Consider the following 22,383-nt stretch of genomic DNA (forward strand, 5'->3'; position numbering starts at 1 on the left):
GGAGGATATAAGTCTAAAAAGGCATGGTTTTCAAGTTATTTAAATTGTTTTACTCTTCAGATAAAGTGTTAGCCAAAAAGCCAATATATAAAAAGGGTGAAATCTAGTTTGGGTATTCTGGTTATACTGGAAGAGGAATCCAGAGAGCTTCTATTCTATGGATGCTACTCTTCCACATCCATTACTTGAAGAAGAGAAGAGAGGTTTCTTACGATTTGAAAACCAGTAGACCAGTAGATTTTTCCCCCCTGGATCCCTTTATCCATAACATTATAAACTTGAGAGTGACCATATTTAACACAAAAGGTAGAGTTAATCTATTTCTAAATCTAAAATTAGGTAATCTAATATTCAACTCATTCTAGATATTATAAGGTCTCTTTAACTGTATCTCCCTCTAAGTAAAAACAAACAATCATAGACCAGCCAAGAGGGCTTCTCAGTTTTGGTCAGGTTGGATTCTTAATCCCTATAGACAAAAAAATGATAGTTGATTTCGCAAAGTGGAAATCTACTCAATTTAGCAAAGCAGAACTCTCAATCTGAGTGCACATAAAAAACAGGGATTGGATCATGCAAAAAAGGTGGATATGCTGTAGTTCTCAGTCCCTCTGTCTCCTTTTTAGATAACCAGCCACTTATGTAACCAGGGGCCTCACCTCCTCCATTCAGGACTAATTGAGAGATGAGAGGCTTTCTTAATATTCTCCCTCCTTTACATGAAAATGTCATTCTGGGTATGGCATTTACTGTGCCTTGGGACCAGAGTAGAAGCTAAAGTAGAAGAGGGAAATAGAATCCAGTAGTAGTACAGGTAGAAAGTTCTAATTGTGCCAGAGTCAAAAGAAAATTAAGTACATTAAGACATAAGAGAGGTCAGAGTTGTTGGGCACAGTGAACCATATTTGAAATACCTGGGCAATGGGTGACGGGCACTAAGAGCACTTGATGGGATGAGCACTGGGTATTATACTATATGTTGGTAAATTGAATCTAAATTTTAAAAAGGGAAAAACAAACACAGGAATACCTGGGCAAGAATGAGAAACTGGAGACAGGCCTGGTTTAGGAATGTTAGCATTGGGGCAGAAGCAATAAGAAGACTGGTGATATGCTTTCTCTCTGTTTTAAGGGTTGTCTTGTTAATTAAGGGTGTACTCATGTGTCACTTGGCAGATTTAGAGACTAACACAGGTGAATAATGAGCTCATTCTGTTCTTGCTAGGACACTAGAGAAAAGTGTCGGGATCCCTGGGTGGCTCAGCGGTTTGGCTCCTGCCTTTGGCCTAGGGTGTGATCCTGGAGTCCCGGGATCCAGTCCCACATCGGGCTCCTTGGATGGCGCCTGCTTCTCCCTCTGCCTGTGTCTCTGCCTCTCTCTGTATATGTGCCTCTCATGAATAAATAAATAAAATCTTTAAAAAAAAAAAAAGTAAGGAGTAAAATTTGACTTGGTCACATAAGTAGGTAGTAGTGTTTAAAAAAAAAAAGTGTCAAGTTCAGATGCACTCCCACACAAGTGCTCTGTTAATTACCTACTCTATAATAAATATAATATTAGGGCTATTTTAATTTTTACATACTTTCATATCCTCCAATTGAGACCATGCTTATGTGAAGAGACTTGGCAAGGTTTCAGTAGATGATCTGATGAGGGGGTGCCTTGGTGTCTCAGGTTAAGTGGCTCAGGTCAAGATCCTGGAGTCCTGGGATGGAGCTCCACTTCCAGCTCCCTACTTATCAGAGAGTCTGCTTGTCCCTCTGCCCTTCACCCTTGCTTGTGCTCTCTCTTTCTCTCTCAAATAATATCTTTAAAGAAAAATAGAAAATAAATAGTCAGATGAGGTTTCACTATGCTTTGGTTCTCATTGTTATTTTGACCTAGAATGAAGTATTTACGTTTTAGTGAAGATCTTGAAATTTTTAATGTTAGTTTAAGGTAGTGTAAACATGGAAGGAACAAAGAGATACAATTTCAAGAAAATTATTTTTATTTTTAAGATTTGATTTTAGAGAAATCGAGCAAGAGCAGGGGGGAGGGAGAGGGACAAGCAGACTGCACTGAGCGTGGGGCTCGATCCCAGGACCCTGAGATCACAACCTGAGCTGAAACCAAATTTTAGGATGGGTCTATTTCTGCAAAAAGAAAACATTGCTGGGGGCACCTGGGTGGCTCAGTGATTAAGTGTCTGCCTTTGGCTCAGGTCATGACCCTGGGGTCCAGGGAACGAGCTCCTCATCGAACTCCCTGTAGGGAACCTGCTTCTCCCTCTGCCTTTGTCTCTGCCTCTGTCTCTGTGCCTTTCAAGAATAAATAAATAAAATCCTTAAAAAAAAAATGGAATCAAGAGTCAGGATGTTCAGCCCAGGAAAATTATTTTTAGAGGAACTTTAGCACTTTAATAGGAGGATAAAGTAGATAATTTTTACAGAAGTGGACTGAAATATTTCCCAAGAGAAATGAAATCTGTTGTTTTGACACACAAAAAATTAACTGATGGTTTAGTTTTGATAAACATTAAAATAAGCAAAATGCATTCATTTCTACAAATTTGTTCTTTAGTATTATTTTTTGATTCTATTGTAAATGAAATCATTTTCTCAGTTTCCTTTTCAGATTGTTTATTGCTAGTTTATAGGAAGATAACTGATTTCTACATGCTGATTTTGTGTCCTACAGCTTTGTTGAATTAGTTTATTAGCTCAAACAGGTTTTTTGTACATTCCAGTACTTTTATTGGTCCTTCATATTTCTCATGCAATTTGTATCTGTTGGTGATTGAAGATCAGATGAGGTGCATGTAAAGATCATTGTAAACTAGAAGCTCTATGAAGATTAGATTAGATCTCTGGTATATGGTACAACATGAAAAATAGGTGACTGGTAGGTTACTGCTAAGGTACCACCAGAGGTCTCAAATTCAAGGTTTTTGGTCTTGTTTTTGTTTTTAAGATTTCATTTATTTATTTGAGAGAGAGAGAGCACGCAAGCAAGAGAGCACAAATGGGGAGCATCAGAGAGAAAGGAAGAACTAGATTCCCACTGAGCAGGGAGTCCAATCTAGGACTGATCTCAGGACTCTGAGATCATGTCCTGATCCAAAGGCAGCCACTTGGGATGTCTGGGTGACTCAGTGATTAAATGTTTGCCTTCCAGCTCAGGGCATGATCCTGGAGTCTCAGGATTGAGTCCCACATTGGGCTCCCTAAATGGAGCCTGCTTCTCCCTCTGCCTATGTCTCTGCCTCTCTCGTGTCTCTTGTGAATAAATAAATAATCAAAAAAAAAAAAAAAAAGGGCAGCAACTTAACTGAGCCACCCAGGTGCTCCTTAAAATTCAAGGCTTTTACTAGGCCATAGAGTTTTGGAGGGTTTTATAAAATCATTTATTTAAAAAAAAATCATTTATTTTTGAATATATAATATATATATATACCAGGTTGAAAACACTAAAAAAAATATAAAAACTTTCATAGAATAGAAAGTAAATCCATGGGGAATCCCTGGGTGGCTCAGCCATTTGGCGCCTGCTTTTAGCGCAGGGTGTGATCCTGGAGTCTCGGGATTGAGTCCCTCATCGGGCTCCCTTCATGAGCCTACTTCTCCCTCTACCTGTGTCTCTGCCTCTCTCTGTGTGTCTTTCATGAATGAATGAATGAATGAATGAATGAATGAATGAATAAATAAATAAATAAATAAATAAATAAATAAATGGTGAATCCGGGGCACCTGGGTGACTCAGTTAAGCCTTTGGTTAACCTGAGCCTTTGGTTCAGGTTGTGTTCCTGGGATCCAGGGATCAAGTCCCACATTGGGCTCCCTACAGGGAGCCTGCTTCTCCCTCTGCCTATGTCCCCCTCTCTCGTGTCTCCTATGAATAAATAAATGAAATCTTAAAAAAAAAAAAAAAAAGTAAATCTGGCTCCTGCTGTTATTTCCTAGTCACCTAGTTTCCATTTCCAGCAGTTACCAGTTTCATGACATCTTTCTGGAGATATCCATACCTATATAAGCAAAAACATGTGTACATGTATTATGCATTAGTATATATATACACACATGATACTTTATTTTTATTTATTTTAAGATTTTATTTATTCATGAGAGACACAGAGAGACAGGCAGAGACACAGGCAGAGGGAGAAGCAAGCTCCATGCAGGGAGCCCGACATGATACTTTATAAGAATTTTGATATGTATACATTGTTCTGCAACTCACTTTTTTTGTTATTTAGGAATGTTTTAGAGATCTTTCCACGTCACTTCATAAAGCTCTATGAAGTATTGTTTTTTTAACTTGAATACTTCTAGAGCAAGAACTCTACTCCCTGTTGTCTTTTGCTTATTGACTTCACCTATTTTATAGTATTTGACTTCTCTGAAGGCATTTGAACTTTTAACCCCTGGCTTGGATGCATCCTTATAGTTATGTAGCCTAGAATGAAGGCCTTTCATAATCATTGTATATATTATGTAATAATATTTGTTTTAATCATTTTCTTTTTAGTTTTGATGAAGCAAGAACACAAAGAAGAGGTTGACTTGTCTTCAGTTCCAGCATTGTCTGTGCCTCATCCTGCCCAAACTCAGAGGCCTTCCTCAGACACAGGACACCCACGTGATAGTGTACTGTCAACACAGAGAAGCTTGGTTTGTCCCGTCCAGCAAACATATGCATCCATGGTAACTTCATGTCATCTGCCACAGTTGCAGTGTCGGGATGAAAGTGCTGGTAAAGAACAGCAAATGATACCTTCTTCAATCATGCACCAGCCTTTTCAAGTCACACCAACACCTCCTGTGGGGTCTTCCTATCAGCCTATGCAAACTAATGTTGTGTACAACGGACCAACTTGTCTTCCAGTTAATGCTGCCTCTAGTCAAGAATTTGATCCGGTTTTGTTTCCACAGGATGCAACTCTTCCTACTTTAATAAATCTTGGCTGTCAACCGCCATCATCCATACCTTTTCATTCTTCAAATTCAGGCCCAACAGGACATCTTTTAGCTCATACACCTCACTCAGTGCAGACCCTGCCTCACCTGCAGTCATTGGGATACCATTGTTCGAACACAGGACAAAGATCTCTTTCTTCTCCAGGGACTGACCAGGTCACAGGCCAGCCTTCCCCTCAGTTACAACCCATTACATATGGTCCTTCACATTCAGGGTCTGCTACAACAGCTTCCCCAGCAGCCTCTCATCCCGTGGCTAGTTCACCACTTTCTGGGCCACCATCTCCTCAGCTACAGCCTATGCCTTACCAATCTCCTAGCTCAGGAACTGCCTCATCACCGTCTCTAACCACCAGAATGCATTCTGGACAGCACTCAACGCAAGCACAAAGTACAGGCCAGGGAGGTCTTTCTGCACCTTCATCCTTAATATGTCACAATTTGTGTGATCCAGCTTCATTTCCACCTGATGAGGCAACTGTGAACATTAAGCCTGAACCTGAAGAGCAGGAACCTAACTTTTCAACAATTGGTCTACAGGACATCACTTTAGATGATGGTAAGTTTATCTTTATGTTCTTGAAGCAATGAAGATTCGGAAACTTCCTTCTCTGATAGTCCTAAAAAGGTCACCATGGATTGCTTACTGGTATATGGCATGTGATTGGGCTTTTTTTTTAAAATGGTTGTTGTTACTAGAAATATGTTAATATAGTTTCATGCAGACATGAAAATCTATGCTTTAAAGTCTGTTTTACCACTAATACCTGTTGCAAAGGATGAGACCTTGAATGATAACCTATTACCCATTTGTAATGGAACTAAGGACATGAAATTGATTGGGCATCTTTTCTTTCAGAATGTATGATGAAGTCACAGTGCCTGGAGAATGGAATTCAATAAATATTGCTGAATGGCATCTGTTTGGAAGGCACAGAGTTTAGATGCTGGAAATACCAGGAATATGTTTAGATAGAATTCCTGTCCTTGAGGAGACTCACACAAGTAAAGAACTTGTTCCTCTGTGGCCCTGCCAGCTTGCTGAGTCAGATAGTGGTAATGGTACAAGACCAGACTGGTTGACTGTAGCTGGCACAGCTGTCGGCACCAAGATAAAAAGCTATTTATATAAATGTAGTAAGTTGGCAGATGGATCCCTGTTTTTAAATTAGAGAACAAACTCTGGAATATTAGTTATTTCAGTAATTGAAAATTCCCCAAGAAAGTATTTTCAGGTAATAATTTTAGAGTTTGTTCTTGGCTTTATCTTTTATATGGTAGTCAAATTTTGTCTAAATAGAAATTCAGTGAAAACTACCTGTAAGTGTTCAATATGAAAGTTGTAAAGACTCTAAAAACATGGATATAGAATTTTAATTCTCTGATTCTGTATTTTCTGTAGAGAATAGTGATTCTAAGTCAGCCATCTCTTTTACACATCTGGAGAAGCTGAATTTACTACTTAGTTGCAAAGCTGGTATTAAATCCCAAATACCAAGCATAAGGGGAAGGAAGGTAAATAAGGCATCCCCATTGCCCAGGGCTTCCACCAGATCAGTACCTGACTGACTACACAGTATAGTAGGCCTAAGTCACTTACAGTCAAGGTCTAAAAGAAGCACATTAGGAGATCATCAGAGAGATGGGACAGATTCCATTAGAAAGATTCAGTAGTGGGGCAACTGGCTGGCTTAGTTGGTAGAGCTTAGGACTCCTGACCTCAGGGTCATGAGTTTGAGCTCCACAGTGGACCTAGAACTTACTTTAAAAAAAAAAAAAGATTCTTCAAAACTTCCTTGAGGAGATGATATTTGAGCCAGATCTTAGAGTATGAGTATGTGTTTTCAGTAAATGAATATCAGAGGGCAAATCAGGCAACATAAGTAGAAAGAGAGCTGTGTCTGGGAAAGCACGATTCACCTTAATGGCTGGAGGGCAAATGACATAGTAAAAGATGGCTCTCAAAGCCACGACGGAATGTGCCAAGTCATTTGTGTGTAAACAGAAAGTACAGTTAGCCCTTGAACACCTTGAGAGTTAGGTACACCCACTCTCACTCAGTCAAAAAATTGACTTAAAATTGTCAGTTCCCCAAAAACTTAACTATTAATAGTCTACTGTTGGTTAGAAGCCTTACTGATAACATTAACAATCAATTAACACATTTTATATGTTATATGTATTTTATACTATATACTTACAGTAAAGTAAGCTAGAGAAAAGAAAATGGTTATTAAGAAAATCATAAGGAAGGGACACCTGAGTGGCTCAGTCCATTAAGCATCTGCTTTCAGCTCAGGTCATGATCTCAGGGTCCTGGAATTGAACCCAGCGTTGGGCTCCCTAATCAGTGGGGAATCTGCTTGTCCCTCTGTCTCTTCCTCTCCCACCCATCGTGTTCCTTCTCTCTCACAAATAAATAAAATTTAAAAAGATTTGAGAGAGAGAGTGTGTGTATGAGGTAGAGGGAGAGAATCTTTGTGTGGAGCCTGACAGAGGGCTCCATCCCACAGCCCATGAGATCATGACCTGAGCCAAAACCAAGAGTCAGGTGCTCAACCAACTGACCCACCCTGGTGCCCCAAAACCCATGTTATTCAGGAGTCAATTGTGTATGTGTAAACTGAAGCAACACCTACAATTTGCATAGTATTTTCCTATTCATTATTTCTTTTAATCCTTATTAATCCTATGTCTCTGAGATAGTGATCATTTAGAGAATTGGACTTTCTGAAGGTCACACAACTGGTAAGGAGCAGAGTTGAAACTGGAATCAGATCTTTTTAGTCTAATCTTTTTTCATGCAGTACTATATAGTTGCCTCCAGCAACAGCAGGCCATGGTGGTTAGAACTCTGTGCTAAAGGAGATCCCTTGAACTTTTAATTTTTTTCTTTAATTCATAGAGGAACATGTGTGCAGAACTTCACTGCATGAACACATGTTCACAACTGTATCTGATCTATCACAATTGTGTCGGGAGTACTTGAGGGCTCTGGTATTATGTCTTGCTATTCTCTTTTTGTACAGCTGGCATAAGTGTCACTGCCTACTTAATAATGGTGAACAACAGGTAAAGAGGAGACTTCTATTATACAAAACAAATTTAAAATAAGGCTTTTTCAAATATACATACTTTTAAAATGTTCCTTATTCATTCTTTTAGCAGTTTTAGACTATTCACTGTGCTTTTAAGGTTTATAATTAGAATTTTAATCCTGAGACAAAGAGCAAGACCTTGAGTGATAGATAACCTGCCACCCATTTGTGATGGAACTAAAGACACGAGATTTATTGAGCACACCTCAAAGTGTATTCCAGCTCACTTTCTTTCCAAATGAAGATTTTTTCCTCCTAAAAAGGGACCAGAGGTAGTGGAACTGCTTTTTCCAATTTATCAGTTTGATATTTTGGGGGCAACAAATTGGAACTTCTGGAAAGGTTTTATGAAAATTTTATTTTACCCTTTGAATATGTGAAAATATGTTGTCAAAACAAAGAATCTGGAAATATGAGGGCAGGTATAAAATTTTTTTCATATTTGTTCCATTCATTATAGAGGCCACACAGTCAAGAAAAGTTCCCAGATGGTAGCCCTACAGAAGATCTGTTGAGTCCTCTCATTGCCATTGGTTCTAGCAGTATTTAAAGGGGAAGGAACTAAAATGCACTCCTGGGCATCTTGGATTATTAGATGTATAATATTTGCCAGCTGACTCATTGATGATGTTATTTTGATTTGCCTTTAAAGGTAAAGTTCTAGGTACTTAATCCTACAATTTTGCAAAGTTTTAATACAAATTCACTAAAAAACAACAACATTTGAAACTTCATAGCATTTGAATGTTCCCTTTTGGTTAGCTTTAAAAGGAAGCCATAGGGGCACCTAGGTGGCTCAGTCCGTTAACCATCTGCCTCCAGCTCAGGTCATAATTTCAGGGTCCTAGGATCAAGCCCCATATCGGGCTCCCAGCTCAGTGGGGAGTCTGCTTCTCCCTCTTCCTCTGCCCCTCCCCACCCCTCATGCTCTTTCTCTCAGATAAATAAAATCTTTAAAAATAAAAATAAATGAAAGGAAGCCATAAAACACACCATAAATGATTAGAAGCACTTAGGTGAACTTTGCAGTTAGCCTAAGCTCAGGTTTTATTATTAACTTTTCTATATTGTGTTAAATATTAAGTACAAAGTAATTTCCACTCTACAACTGGAGGACACAATTATTTTAATTTGTGTTACACTAGTTAAATATATTTACCATCGGGGATCCCTGGGTGGCTCAGCGGTTTAACGCCTGCCTTTGTCCCAGGGCGTGATCCTGGAGTCCCGGGATCGAGTCCCACATCGGGCTCCCGGCATGGAGCCTGCTTCTCCCTCCTCCTGTGTCTCTGTCTCTCTTTCTCTCTATGTTTATCATAAATAAATAAATAAATCTTTAAAATATATATATATATTTATCATCTAGTCTTAAATTTTGTTAATCATATTTCTGTTTTAGGGCACCTGGGTGGCTCAGTTAAATGTCCAACTCTTGATTTCAGCTCAGGTCATGATCTCAGGCTCACGATATCAAGGCTGTGTCGTGCATCACGGTGGGTGTAGAGCCTGCTTAAGGTTCTCTCTCTCTCTCTTTCTCTCTCTCACCCCCCCTTCTCCCCCTCCTGTACTTGTGTTTTCTCTCTCTCTCACCTCCCTCTAGAAAAAATAATAAAATAAAAAAAATAAATTTTAAAATAAAAATACATGAAGATCACATTAAAGATTTTAAAAGATTAAAGATAAAATATTCTTTTTACTTTGCATTTTTAAATAGATAGAGTCAGTAATCATCCAATTATTACTTGACTCTTATTTTTAGAAATGTGGACATTAACACAGTTCAATGACATTTAACAGAGAAGATATTAGTGTACCTCACCTCAGAAACTGAAGACTTGGAAAAAAAAAAAAAAAAGAAATTGAAGACTTGGGACACCTAGGTGGCTCAGTGGTTGAGCATCTGCCTTGGCTCAGGTTGTGATCCCAGGGTCCCGGGACTTAAGTCCTACATCAGATTCCCCTCGGGAAGCCTGCTTCTCCCTCTGTCTGCATCTCTGCCTCTCTCTGTGTGTCTCTCATGAATAAATAAATAAAACCTTTAAAAAAAAAAAGTTGAAGACTTAACAGATGTTAGAAATACCTCTAATACAACTCCCTCAGGACACCTCGGTGGCTCAGAGGTTGAGCATCTGCCTTCGGCTCAGGATGTGATCCCAGATTTCCAAGATTGAATGCCACATCAGGCTCCCTGCGAGGAGCCTGCTTCTCCCTCTGCCTGGGTCTCTGCCTTCTCTCTGTGTGTCTCATGAATAAATAAAATCTTTAAAAAATAATAATAATACAACTCTCATTTTATAGTTGAATAATCTGAGTTTTACAGAGTCTGTGGTGTTCGTCCAGGGTAACACACAGTTAATAGCATATAAAGACTAAAAACCTGTCTCTTGGCTCCTAATTCAGTACTTCAGGTATTTTTCCTGTATCTGCAGTCATGTTTCTCATTGGTCTATGAAATGAGACTGCAGATGTAGAGCAATCGGAATATGTTGAAAAAAACTGCCATTTTCTCTGTAGAGCCTCTTTTGTCAGAGGGGCCAGGACAATCTTAAGATTATAGATTCCCAGGGATGCCTTGGATGGCTCAGTCAGTTATGCCTGACTGTTGATTTCAGCTCAAGTCCTGATCTCAGAATCATGAGATCAAGCCCCACGTTGGGCTTCCCGCTCAGTGGGGAGTCTGCTTCCTCTCTTCCTCTCCTCCTCCACTCTTACTCTGTTTCTCAAAAAAAAGATTCTCAGAAGTGTTTTTTTTTTAATTACTTTTGTTGTTGTTATTAACACACGTTTCCAACTTATTCTTTTTTAAGATTTTTAAAATTTATTCATGAGAGACACACAGAGAGAGAGAGAGAGAGAAAGAGAGGCAGAGGGAGAAGTAGGCTCCATGAAGGAAGCCTGATGTGGGACTCAATCCCGGGTATCCAGGATCACATGCAGGGCTGAAGGCGGCGCTAAACAGCTGAGCCACCAGGGCTGCCCAATTCTCAGAAGTTTTAAAGGCTCTCTGGTCCATTCTCTTTCACCCTGGAGTTTATACTCTGGTATTTATTCCTCTGTGTGTCTTCCTCTTCACCTTCTTTGCAACATCTCAGGGCCTTTTTGAGTTCTCGTTGCCCATATTTTATGTGGGCTCTGATGCCTCTGGAATCATGTAGAACAAACCTAATCTTTCTTGTAATAGACCTTCACATTTATGAAATCTTGATCTCTTTCCCTTTCTTAAAAAACACTCTAGCGACTTCATCTGTCCCTCTCCCTCACCCACCTCTGCTCGACCTTGATGTTTTAGTTCCTTTTTGTAGTGCAGTATCTAGAAGGGCACACTCGTAGCCAGCTCAGAGTGGATTGGGACTGTTACCTTCCTTGTTCAGAAGGCTTTATTTTATCAATATGGTCTGAGGTCAGTGGATTTTCTTAGCTCCATCTTAATGTTAATTTAGTGAGTCATAAGTACTGCTAAATCACATCCTTTCTCTCCCCACTCCCTACCCCCTTGTTTTTTGCGTATGTTGTTTTTGGAATCCAACACTAAACTTTACAATTATCCTTGTTCAGTCTCCTTGGGGTGATTTTGGCCCCTCATATCAACCTTCCAAGCTAAGAACAGTCTGTTTCAGTGTAGTGTGGGTCTCTTCCCAAGGTGTATTCTTTGGGGGAATAACAACAGCAGAATACTGATTTTTACCAAGGGATGTTTTCTTTCAAGAAGTCCTCTTGGAAGGCTGTAATATCTCTTATCCAATTAGGGCATTATTCAAAGTTCTTTTGATACTTCTTATTTCTTTGCTATCTAGGTGTACCATTGCCCCCGCTTGAAAATTGTGCTCTCTACATCCATAAAATTATTGATAAGTTTTTACTTGTTACAGTTCCTATTCCTGGAATTGTAATTTTCCTAAACATTTCCATTCATTATAGTGTGTATGTCCCAGTCTTTGGACCAAACGATATACATTAAAACAGTACAGAAATATAGAAATTGTCACTGCTGTGTTTTAAGCATTTAATTAAGATTATAATATTGTTAAACTAGACTGCCTTTGACCTTTAAATATAGGCCATTTAATTTGTGACTGAGCTGAATCCATTTACAGCTTTCCATTAGAATCCCTCAATTCCCACTTGTCCTCTTTTGTTCACAAACTAACAGAGCTGCACTGCAGCCTTTCAGCAGAGAAGAGGGTACATGTTAAATATAGCCTGACCTGCTGCTATGGTGAAAACTGAAACTGCCACTTGCAGGCTCTGCGCAGTAACATGCCGATCCTGAATGTAGGGCAGTTACAAATTCGACTGTAAACAGGGACTCTAGACATGACCTCAGACGCTGAAGTGTCTCCTTTCAAGTAGCATGGGGATGATAAAAGACAAGATTCAGAATGAGGAAAGTAGGAGGCTGGTATGGAGGAGCAGAGGTAAATATTATTGTCAGTGTTCTGTTCTACCTGTTTGAATATTAGTTTTTTACTGGTGATTATTGTATTTAAATAAAACTAAATAAAGCCACATATAGTCAGTACTGAGAGTGGGTCACAAACAAAGTATTTAATGACTTTAGGGAAATGAGGTGGAGGGAGACCAGTAGTGAACGTTCTCCTTTAACCGGGACTCTAGGTGGCTCATGAATGCTTTTCTGGAAAGCATCATGTAATATCCAGCATCAAACATTTATGAGAATAACTCCAGAAGCGGGAAATCCCCATAAATAATGCCCATGTAGGCTTTGGATAGTGGCTTATGCAGAACAGACCATGATGGGGATTCAGGACCTTAGACATAGTGTCTCTTGGGTATATGATAAGAAAGCTAAATTTTTAGACCCAGTGAAGCAACTGCAAGCATTTGAGAGAATTTATTTGTTTTTTTTGTTGTTGTTTTTTAAATTTTTATTTATTTATGATAGTCACACACAGAGAGAGAGAGAGGCAGAGACACAGGCAGAGGGAGAAGCAGGCTCCATGCACCGGGAGCCCGACGTGGGATTCGATCCCAGGTCTCCAGGATCACGCCCTGGGCCAAAGGCAGGCGCCAAACCGCTGCGCCACCCAGGGATCCCGAGAGAATTTTTTATTTCTTACATCAAATGTATCTTTTATCTGCATAGACACAAATTAATTGTACTCCATTCAAACAAAAAAAAATGTTTGAATCAACTTGACAGTGAAATTTGTATATAAACTTGGGACGCCTGGGTGTTTCAGTGGTTGAGCATCTGCCTTTGGCTCAGGCTGGGATCCTGGGGTCCTGGGATCAAGTGCCGCATCAGGCTCCCCGGTCTGCCTATGTCTCTGCCTCTCTCTGTGTGTCTCTTATAAATAAAGATTATTTTTGTTTTAAAAAATTTGTACATAAACTTAGAAAAGCCTAAGAGAGGCTATGACTAATTAACTGGCATATGTCACAGCATATCAGAAGTCTTCAAAAGAGGGATCCCTGGGTGGCTCAGCGGTTTAGCGCCTGCCTTTGGCCCAGGGCACGATCCTGGAGTCCCAGGATCGAGTCCCACATCAGGCTCCCGGCATAGAGCCTGCTTCTCCCTCTGCCTGTGTCTCTGCCTCTCTCTCTCTCTCTCTATCATAAATAAATAAATCTTTAAAAAAAAAAAGTCTTCAAAAGAAATTCACTTCAAAATATATTTAAAAATAATTAATGAGGGACACCTGGGGTGGCTCATCGGTTGAGCATCTGCCTTCAGCTCGGGGTGTGATTCCGGGATTCCGGGATCGAGTCCCACATCAGGCTCTTTGAGTGGAGCCTGCTTCTCCCTCTGCCTATGTCTCTGCCTTTCTCTCTCTGTGTCTCTCATGAATAAATAAATAAATAGAAATCTTTTCTTAAAAAAGTTTAATTAAAAAAAAAAAGTTTAATTTTGGGCAGCCCCGGTGGTGCAGCGGTTTAGTGCTGTCTGCAGCCCAGGGCGTGATCCTGGAGACCCTGGATCAAGTCCCACGTCACTCTCTGCATGGAGCCTGCTTCTCCCTCTGCCTATGTCTCTGCCTCTCTCTCTCTCTCTGCATCTCTATGAATAAATAAAATCTTTTTTTTTTTTTGTAAAATTTTTATTTATTTATGATAGTCACACAGAGAGAGAGAGAGAGGCAGAGACATAGGCAGAGGGAGAAGCAGGCTCCATGCACCGGGAGCTCGACGTGGGATTCGATCCCGGGTCTCCAGGATCACGCCCTGGGCCAAAGGCAGGCGCTAAACTGCTGCGCCACCCAGGGATCCCGAGTTTTATTTTTCTATAAAAGATGTATAATATACGTCTTAATTTTCTTTCTTTTGTGGAGAGGCAAGAGTATTTCACAGCTCAGTGAGACAGGTGTTGTAAAAAGATGTTTGCAGTGAATTTTGGTGGGGAGGCCTGACCCTGGAGGAAGCTCTCAGCGGCTCCCGGCATGAAAGCTGAGCTGGAGGAAGCCGGCTGCACCAGAGCCATAAAGTGCAGTGGGTGAATGGGAATTCAGTGATGTATTTTAAGAAGTGTCTTTATGGTACTTGGCTAGACGGTGTTCAGAAAGGTGAGGACAGGCTGGCACGGAGGGAGGCTCCTCTTCTGGAGAAGGCCACGTGGACAGGGCTGACAACGGCGGGGCCGTTTTGCCTCCTTCCAGTCGGTGGAGGTGCTCAGGTCCACCTTCGCCGCCATGGCCCGGGGGCCCAGGTGCATGCCCTGGCTCTCCTCTCCGCCCCACCTCCGGGGCCGTCCGCACCCAGGGTCGCGGGGAGGAACCGCACGCGCTGCTGTGGGTCCGCGTGGCACCTGCCGAGGGGCTGGGCCAGGGGCGCAGGACACGGAGCACCTGCTCCTCCGCGCACAGCTGTGCCAGGCGGCCGGACACTTGGCTCTGCAGGGACAGGAGCGGGTGGCGTGGGGAGGTTCCCCGCCCACTTGGACTCTGTTTACGGTGCTGGGAGTCTCGCCCCGAACTGCTCGGGACCAAGCAGTGTGTGCTAGCAGCGACTGGCCTATTTCCATTCTTTTTATAGACACCCATGTATGTACGTATATATGATAAATTCTTAGAAGTGAGGTTGCTAGACTAGTATTTTTTAAGAAAGATTACCAGATATGTTTCATAAAAGTTGTACCAATTTATATTGCCACTGGCATTGTAAGAGAATATCTATTTCTCTCCTACCTTCACCAGTACATTCTACTATCAAACATCTTATTTGCCAGTGGAACAAGTGGAAAACAGCTTCTCACTATAAGTTTAGTTGACATTTCACCAAGGAGTAGGGTTGTGTACCTTTTTATAAAACTGCTTAAGAAAATCTTTGTCACATCTGTCATCTCTGTTGGTATTTACTTATTTTTCTATTAGATTATTGATCCTTTTCTTACCAATTTATAGAATATAGAAGCCTAACACATATAGAATATATGTGTTAAGTTCCTTAACTCATTGAGCAATGAGTTAAAAATTTTCACCAATCTAACATGAATTCATTCCATGAAGAATTTTTTTACTTTTATATAACTTTTTTTTTAAGATTTATTAATTTATTACAGAGAGCATGTGCGTGAATAAAGCAGGGAGGAGGGGCAGAGGAAGAGGGAGAGAATCCCAAGCAGACTCTCTACTGAGCACAGAGCTTGACAGAGGGCTCCATCTCAAGACCCCAAGATCATGACCTGAGCTGAAACAGAGTTGGACACCTAACCAACTGAGCCACCCAGGTGGCCCCTACATTTATAACTTCTGAAACATTTGTTTTGTCTCCCATAGAGAACTTCTATGATTTTTTAAGTCTTTATTTGATCAGGAATGTACTTTGGTGGAATGTATGAAGAATTGATCCAATTTTACTTTTTTCAGATGCCTACCCAGTTGTCCAAACATTATTTATTAGGAAATCATTTTTCTACTTGATTTAAAATGCCAGCTTTATCTTATACTTAACTTCCCTGTATATTTGGATCTCTCTCTCTGGACTTCTTACAAGAAGAAATTTTTAATTTTAAATCTTTAACCCAACTGTACTCATTGGTTTACTCAAACAGCATTTATCAAATGCCTGTTATATGCTAAGTACCATTATTGTAGGCCCTCAGTGGATAAAACAGATTCTTACCATCACAGAGCTTACATTCTAGTTGAGTGGGTCAGCAGTTGAGCCATCTGCCTTCAGCTCAGGGCGTGATCCCTTGGTCCAGGGATTGTGTCCCACATCAGCTCACTGCATGGAGCCTGCTTCTCCCTCTGCCTCTGCCTCTCTCTCATGAATAAATAAAATCTTTGGGGAAAAAAAGAAGAGACAGTAAACAATAAATACAATAAGTAAGTAAATTATAAAATGTTGGAAGTGCTTTGAAACAGAAAAAGAGCAAGCAAGGTAGAGAATATTTGGAGTGTTGTGAAGAGTAAAGTGGGGAGCAAATTGCAGTTTTGAGTAGAGCAATCTAAGTTTTGTTGATGAGGTAACATTTGATCAAAAACTTGAGGATGAAGGGCACCTGGGTGGCTTAGTCATTTGAGCGTCTGACTCTTGATTTCAGCTCAAGTCATGATCTTAGGGGTGGTGAGATCAAGCCACATGTCAGGCTCCACACTCCACAGGGAGTCTGATTGTGCTTCACTCTCTCCCTCTCCCTCTGCCCTCTAGGCGCTCTCTCTCCAAAATAAATAAATCAATAAATCTTTAAAAAACAAAAAACATCTTGAAGATGAGGAAACTACCAGCGTGAATACCTGTGGGAAGAGTATTGCAGGCAAAAGTGACAACCAGAGGAAAGACCTTAAGGTGGAAGCATGCCTGGTTTCATTTAAGAGGAGCAGCAGTGAGGCTAATGTGCCTGGAACAAAAGGGATCTAGGGGGAAAGTAGTAGGAGATGAGGTCAAGGAAATAACAGGGAACCATAACATTTAGGGCAACAGTTCTCAAACTTTTTGGTTCCAAGACTCCTTTATAACCTTGAGTTAATTGAAGATCACCAAGAACTTATATTTATGTGGCACATATCTATTTTTTAAAAACAAGACACAGGCACACATTCCATTATAGCACTGAAGTCACCATCATGTAGCTCCACTAGAAAACTCCACCATAGGGCAGCCCAGGTGGCTCAGCGGTTTAGCAACGCCTTCAGTCCAGGGCGTGATCCTAGAGACCAGGTATCACATCCTTGTCAGGCTCCCTGCATGGAGCCTGCTTCTCCGTCTGCCTGTTTTTCTGCCTCTCTCTCTCTCTCTCTCTCTCTCTCTCATGTATAAATAAATAAAATCTTAAAAAAAATTCTATAGATTAATGAGAGAATGATAGTGACAAAAGCAAAAAAAAAAAAAAACATTTTAGGATTATTCTTTTGACAGTCGTAGGCACTCTTAAAGGTTCTCTGGACAAAACCTCGTGTCCCTGATCATACTTTAAGAACTGCTATGTAGAGTTGTGTAGCCACTGTAAGGTTTGAACAGATGAGTCATGATCTGATTTAAGTTTTAGCTGGGCTGCTCTGGCTCCTGGTTATTAGAAAAAAGACTGTAGGGAAGTAAGGGCAGAAACAAGGAGACCAGGTAAGATGCAATTGTAGTAATCCAGGCCAGAAATGATTTAGACGAGGTAGTAGTGTATAGGAGCTTTGAAATGGTCTGATTTTGGATATATTTTAGAGGTTGAGCCAATAGCATTTCCCGGCAGATTTCATATAAGGTGTGTGAGAGAAAGAATTTAAAATTGGCACTAAGGTTTTTTTTTTGTTTCTTTCCTGAGAAACTAGAAAGATGAAATTGCCATCAGCTAAGATGGGGAAGGCTGTGGATAGAGTAGGTTTTAGAGAAAGATCAGGTGTTCAGTTTTGGATGTGTTGCATTTAAGATATTTGTTGAACACTGAAGTAGAGATATCAAGTAGTCATTTGGATGAATGAGTCTAGAGTTTGGAAGTGAGTTATAGACTGAAGATACAAATTTGAGAGTTGTTGGCTTGCATATGCTATTTAGTCATGAGACTAGATGAGGGCACTAAGTGATCAATTCATGTCCTGCTTTTATCAACTTAAATAATAATAATTGCATGTCTATAAAATGTTGCAGAGTGCCTGCACATACATTTCAGGAGACTCTACCTTCTTTGAGTAAGTAAGTAAACAGATTCACACAGATTAAGTGACTTCCCTTGGGTCACCAGTACTGTAAGTGATGAAACTAGGGATTCAAAGCCTTTATTTTCATCTACCCACCAGGTCATTGCCTTGTTTGTATAAACCAGAAATGTCTATACATATTGATTAGGTGGCTAAAGAAAGCAGCTTGGTCAAGTGGGGAAATTTTGCTTTCCTTTCCACAAACATATTTCAGGATCTGTAAATATTTAATTTGTTAAAACTTTAAGATAAAAGGAACAGATTTTGTATACAGATTTTTTTTTTTTTTAAGATTTATTTATTTATTCATGAGAGAGAGAGAGAGGGAGGGAGGGAGGGAGAGACACAGGCAGAGGGAGAAGTAGGCTCCATGCTGGGAGGCGACATGGGACTCAATCCCGGGACTCCAGGATCGTGCCCTTGGCCAAAGGCAGGCGCCAAACCGCTGAGCCACCCAGAGATCCCCTATTACAGATTTTTTAAATTTTAAGATGGATTTACAAGGATCTGTCACGTCTTGCTTTAATGGTTAGCTGTAAAAACCTTAATTCAGTCATTTCATACAGGTATGAGAAAACCCAAAGTTTGTTTTTGGAATTTGTTTAATGTGGTAAAATGTACATACATAAAATATAGCATTTTAACCATTTTAAGTGTACAGGTCAGTGGCATTAAGCACATTCACATTATGTAACTGTCCCCACTATTTTGAGAACTTTTTCCTCAACCCAAATAATTTTGTATCCATTAAGCAGTAATTCCCCATTCTCTCTCCCTCCAGCCAGTAGTAATCTCTATTCTACTTTATGTATCTATGACTTTCCCTACTCAAGATATCTCATATAAATGGAATGATACAACTTTTGTCCTTTTTTGTCTGGCTTTACCTCACTTAACATAATGTTTTATCCAGGGTTCAGCCATGTTGCAAGCGTGTATCAGAATTTCTTTCCTTTTTATGGATGAATACTACTACATTATGTATATAATCACATTTTGTTTACCCATTCATCTGGTGAAAAACACTTATTTGCTTCTGCCTTTTGACTTGTGAATAATGCTGCAATGACATTGGTGTGCAGGTATCAGAATCTGTTTTCAGTTCTGTTAGGTATCCTAGGAGTAGAATTGTTGGGTTATATGGAAATTCCTTGTTCAACTTTTTGAGAGACTGCCAGATTGGTATTTTTCCCATAGTGGCTGCAGCATTTTACATTTACAATGCATGAGGGTTCTAATTTCTCTGCTTCTTTGCCAACACTTGTTATTAATAATAGCCATCCTGAATGGATATGAAGTAGTATCGCATTGTGACGCTAATTTGCATTTCCCTGAGAACTAACGATGTTGGACACCTTTTCATGAGGTTATTGGTCATTTCTATTTCTTCTCTTGAAAAAGTCTTTACTTTTAAGATCTTTAGCCATTTTTTCATTATTTTTGTTGTTGAGTTGTAGGAGTTCTTTATATATTTTGAGTATTAATCTTTTATCAGACGTATTATTTATAAATATTTTTTCCAATTCTCTACATTCTCATTTCACTGTCTTGATAGTGTCCTATAATGTTTTAAATTTTGATGAGACCCTGTTAATCTGTTTTCTTTTATTGCTATTTATTTGGTTTTTAAAGATTTATTTATTTATGAGAGACACAGAGAGAGGCAGAGATACAGGCAGAGGGAGAAGCAGGCTCCTCACAAAGAGCCCAATGGGGGGCTCGATCCCGGATCCTGAGATCACACCCTGAGCTAAAGGGAGACGCTGAACCACTGAGCGACCCAGTCATCCCTTAGTGTTATATTTAAATCATCGCCTAATCCAAGGTCATGAAGATTTGCCCTATGTTTTCTTCTAAGAGTTTTGTAATTTTAGCTCTTCTGTTTAAGTCTCTGATCCATTTTGAGTTAACTTTGTATATGGTGTGAAGTAGGAGTCCAGTTTCCATTCTATTGCATATAGATATTCAGTTTTCCCTGTATTGTTGTTTAAGACTGCCTTTCCCCATTTAATGGTCTTAGAACCCTTGTTTGAAAGTGAATTGGCCATATATTTTGAGGGTTTGTTTCTGGGCTCTTTGTTCTGTTCCTTTGGTTTGTGTGTGTCTTTATACCTGTTCACACTGTAGCTTTGTGTAGTGAGTTTTGAAATCAGGAAATGTGACTCTTCTATCTTTGTTCTTGTTTTCAAAACTGTTTTTTTTTTTTAGTATGAAATTAGTTTTTATTTTTACCTCAAAATAAATGCTTAACATTTTTCCAAAACTGAAACTAAACGTGAACACTTAGAAGAGTGGAAGGAATGGAAGGAATACCTCCCAGAAAGCCAGTGAGTAAGGCAGACGTCGTGCCATGTGGTTCTTCCTGCAGGACTAGTATAGAACCCCTTTCCTCTTCTACTGTCAGTTGTCCTCACCAGGGTGCTGGCTGCAGGGGGTCCCCCCCAGACCCGCACAAACAAGGGATTTGAAAAGTGGGGGAAATCTCGCTTAAGACGTGAGATTCCATATGAGTTTCAGAATTGGTTTTAATGTATCAGTAAAAATCCAGTTGGGATTTTGCTAGGAATTACATTGAATCTGTACATTGCTTTGGATAGTATTGTCATCTTAACAATATTAAGTCTCCTGGGCACCTGGGTGGCTCAGGTCATGATCCCAGGGTCCTGGGATCAAGCCCCACGTTGGGCTCCCTGTTCAGTATGGAGCCTCTTCCTCCTGCTTGTGTGCACGCATGTTTGCATGCTTTCTCTCTCTATTCCAAATAAATAAAATATTTAAAAAATTAATAAGTCTCCCAGTCCATGAACAGGGGATGTTTTCCATTTATTTAGAAACCTTAATTTCTTTCAACAATGTTTAGTTTCAACATACAAATCTTAAGCTTCCTTGGTAATTCCTAAATATTTTTATTCTTTTTGATGCTATTGTAAATGGTATTGATTTTTAAATTTCCTTCTTGGGGAGATCCCTGGGTAGCTCAGCGGTTTAGCATCTGCCTTCAGCAGAGGGCGTGATCCTAGAGTCCTGGGATTGAGTCCCACATCAGGCTCCCTGCATGTAGCCTGCTTCTCCCTCTGCCTGTATCTCTGCCTCTTTCTGTGTCTCTCTCTGTGTCTCTCATGAGTAAATAAATAAAATATTTTTTTTTAAAATTTCCTTCTAGGGGATCCCTGGGTGGCTCAGCGGTTTAGCGCCGCCTTCAGCCCAGGGTGTGACCCTGGAGTCCCGGGATGGAGTCCTGCGTTGGGCTCCCTGCATGGAGCCTGCTTCTCCCTCTGCCTGCGTCTCTCCTCTCTCTCTCTCTCTCTCTCTCTCTCTCTTATAAATAAATAAAATCTTTAAAAAAAAATTTCCTTCTTGGGTTGTTGATTGAAAGTATGTAGAATACAACTGGGGGCACCTGGGTGGCACAATCACTTGGACATCAGACTCTTGGTTTCAGCTAATGTTTTGATCTCCGGGTTGTGGGATCGATCTCTGATTCAGGCTCTGTGCTTAGCACATAGTCTGCTTGGGACTCTCCCTCTCCTACCCCTCCCCACCATTCTCTCTTTCTCTCTCAAATAAATAAATAAATTCTTTTTTTAAAAAAGAATACAGGGGCAGCCCGAGTGGCTCAGTGGTTTAGCGCCACCTTTGGCCCAGGGCGTGATCCTGGAGACCCGGGATCGGGTCCCACGTCAGGTTCCCTGCATGGAGCCTGCTTCTCCTTCTGCCTGTGTCTCTGCCTCTCTCAGTGTGTGTGTCTTTCATGAATAAATGAGTAAAATTTAAAAAAATAATAATATAAAAAATTAATAAAGGAATACAACTGAATATTGTGTGTTTATTTTTAAAAATTATTTATTTGAGGAAGAGCACAAGTGGGGAGAGGAGGAGAAAGGGACAAACAGACTCCACACTGAGCACAGAGTTTGATACCACGACCCCAAGATCAAAACCTGAGCACAAAGAGTCAGATGCTCAACCCACCCAGCCACCAAGGTGCCCCTGTGTGTTGATATTTTATAACTGCTGACTTAATTTATTACTGCTAACATTTTTTGTTATGTCAGTTTTTTTTTTAAGGTTTTATTTATTCATGAGAGACAGAGAGAGAGAGAGAGAGAGGCAGAGACATAGGCAGAGGGAGAAGCAGATTCCCCACACAAGGAGCCCGATGTGGGACTCAATTCCAGATCCCAGGATCAGGCCCTGAACCAAAGGCAGATGCTCAACCAGAACGCCACCCAGGCATCCCT

The 22,383-nt window shown here is 40.3% G+C and overlaps 1 protein-coding gene across 7 annotated transcripts in view; it reads left to right on the forward strand.

Moving 5' to 3' along the window:
- The window catches only part of NFATC3 (nuclear factor of activated T cells 3), a 138,611-nt gene that overhangs the window by 101,803 nt on the left and 14,425 nt on the right, over positions 1 to 22,383 (forward strand). For 3 of the 7 annotated variants that reach the window (XM_072815607.1, XM_072815629.1, XM_072815613.1), the window contains exon 9: positions 4,508 to 5,515. In XM_072815607.1, coding sequence (XP_072671708.1) covers positions 4,508 to 5,515 — 1,008 coding nt within the window. Of the gene's footprint in view, positions 1 to 4,507; positions 5,516 to 5,815; positions 6,192 to 9,453; positions 9,548 to 22,383 lie in introns of those variants that run through there. The other 4 variants (XM_072815623.1, XM_072815610.1, XM_072815636.1 and 1 more) reach the window with 3 other exon arrangements.

The sequence above is a fragment of the Canis lupus genome, chromosome 3 (genome assembly GCF_048164855.1).
Source record: "Canis lupus baileyi chromosome 3, mCanLup2.hap1, whole genome shotgun sequence".
In the NCBI taxonomy this organism is placed as follows: domain Eukaryota; kingdom Metazoa; phylum Chordata; class Mammalia; order Carnivora; family Canidae; genus Canis; species Canis lupus.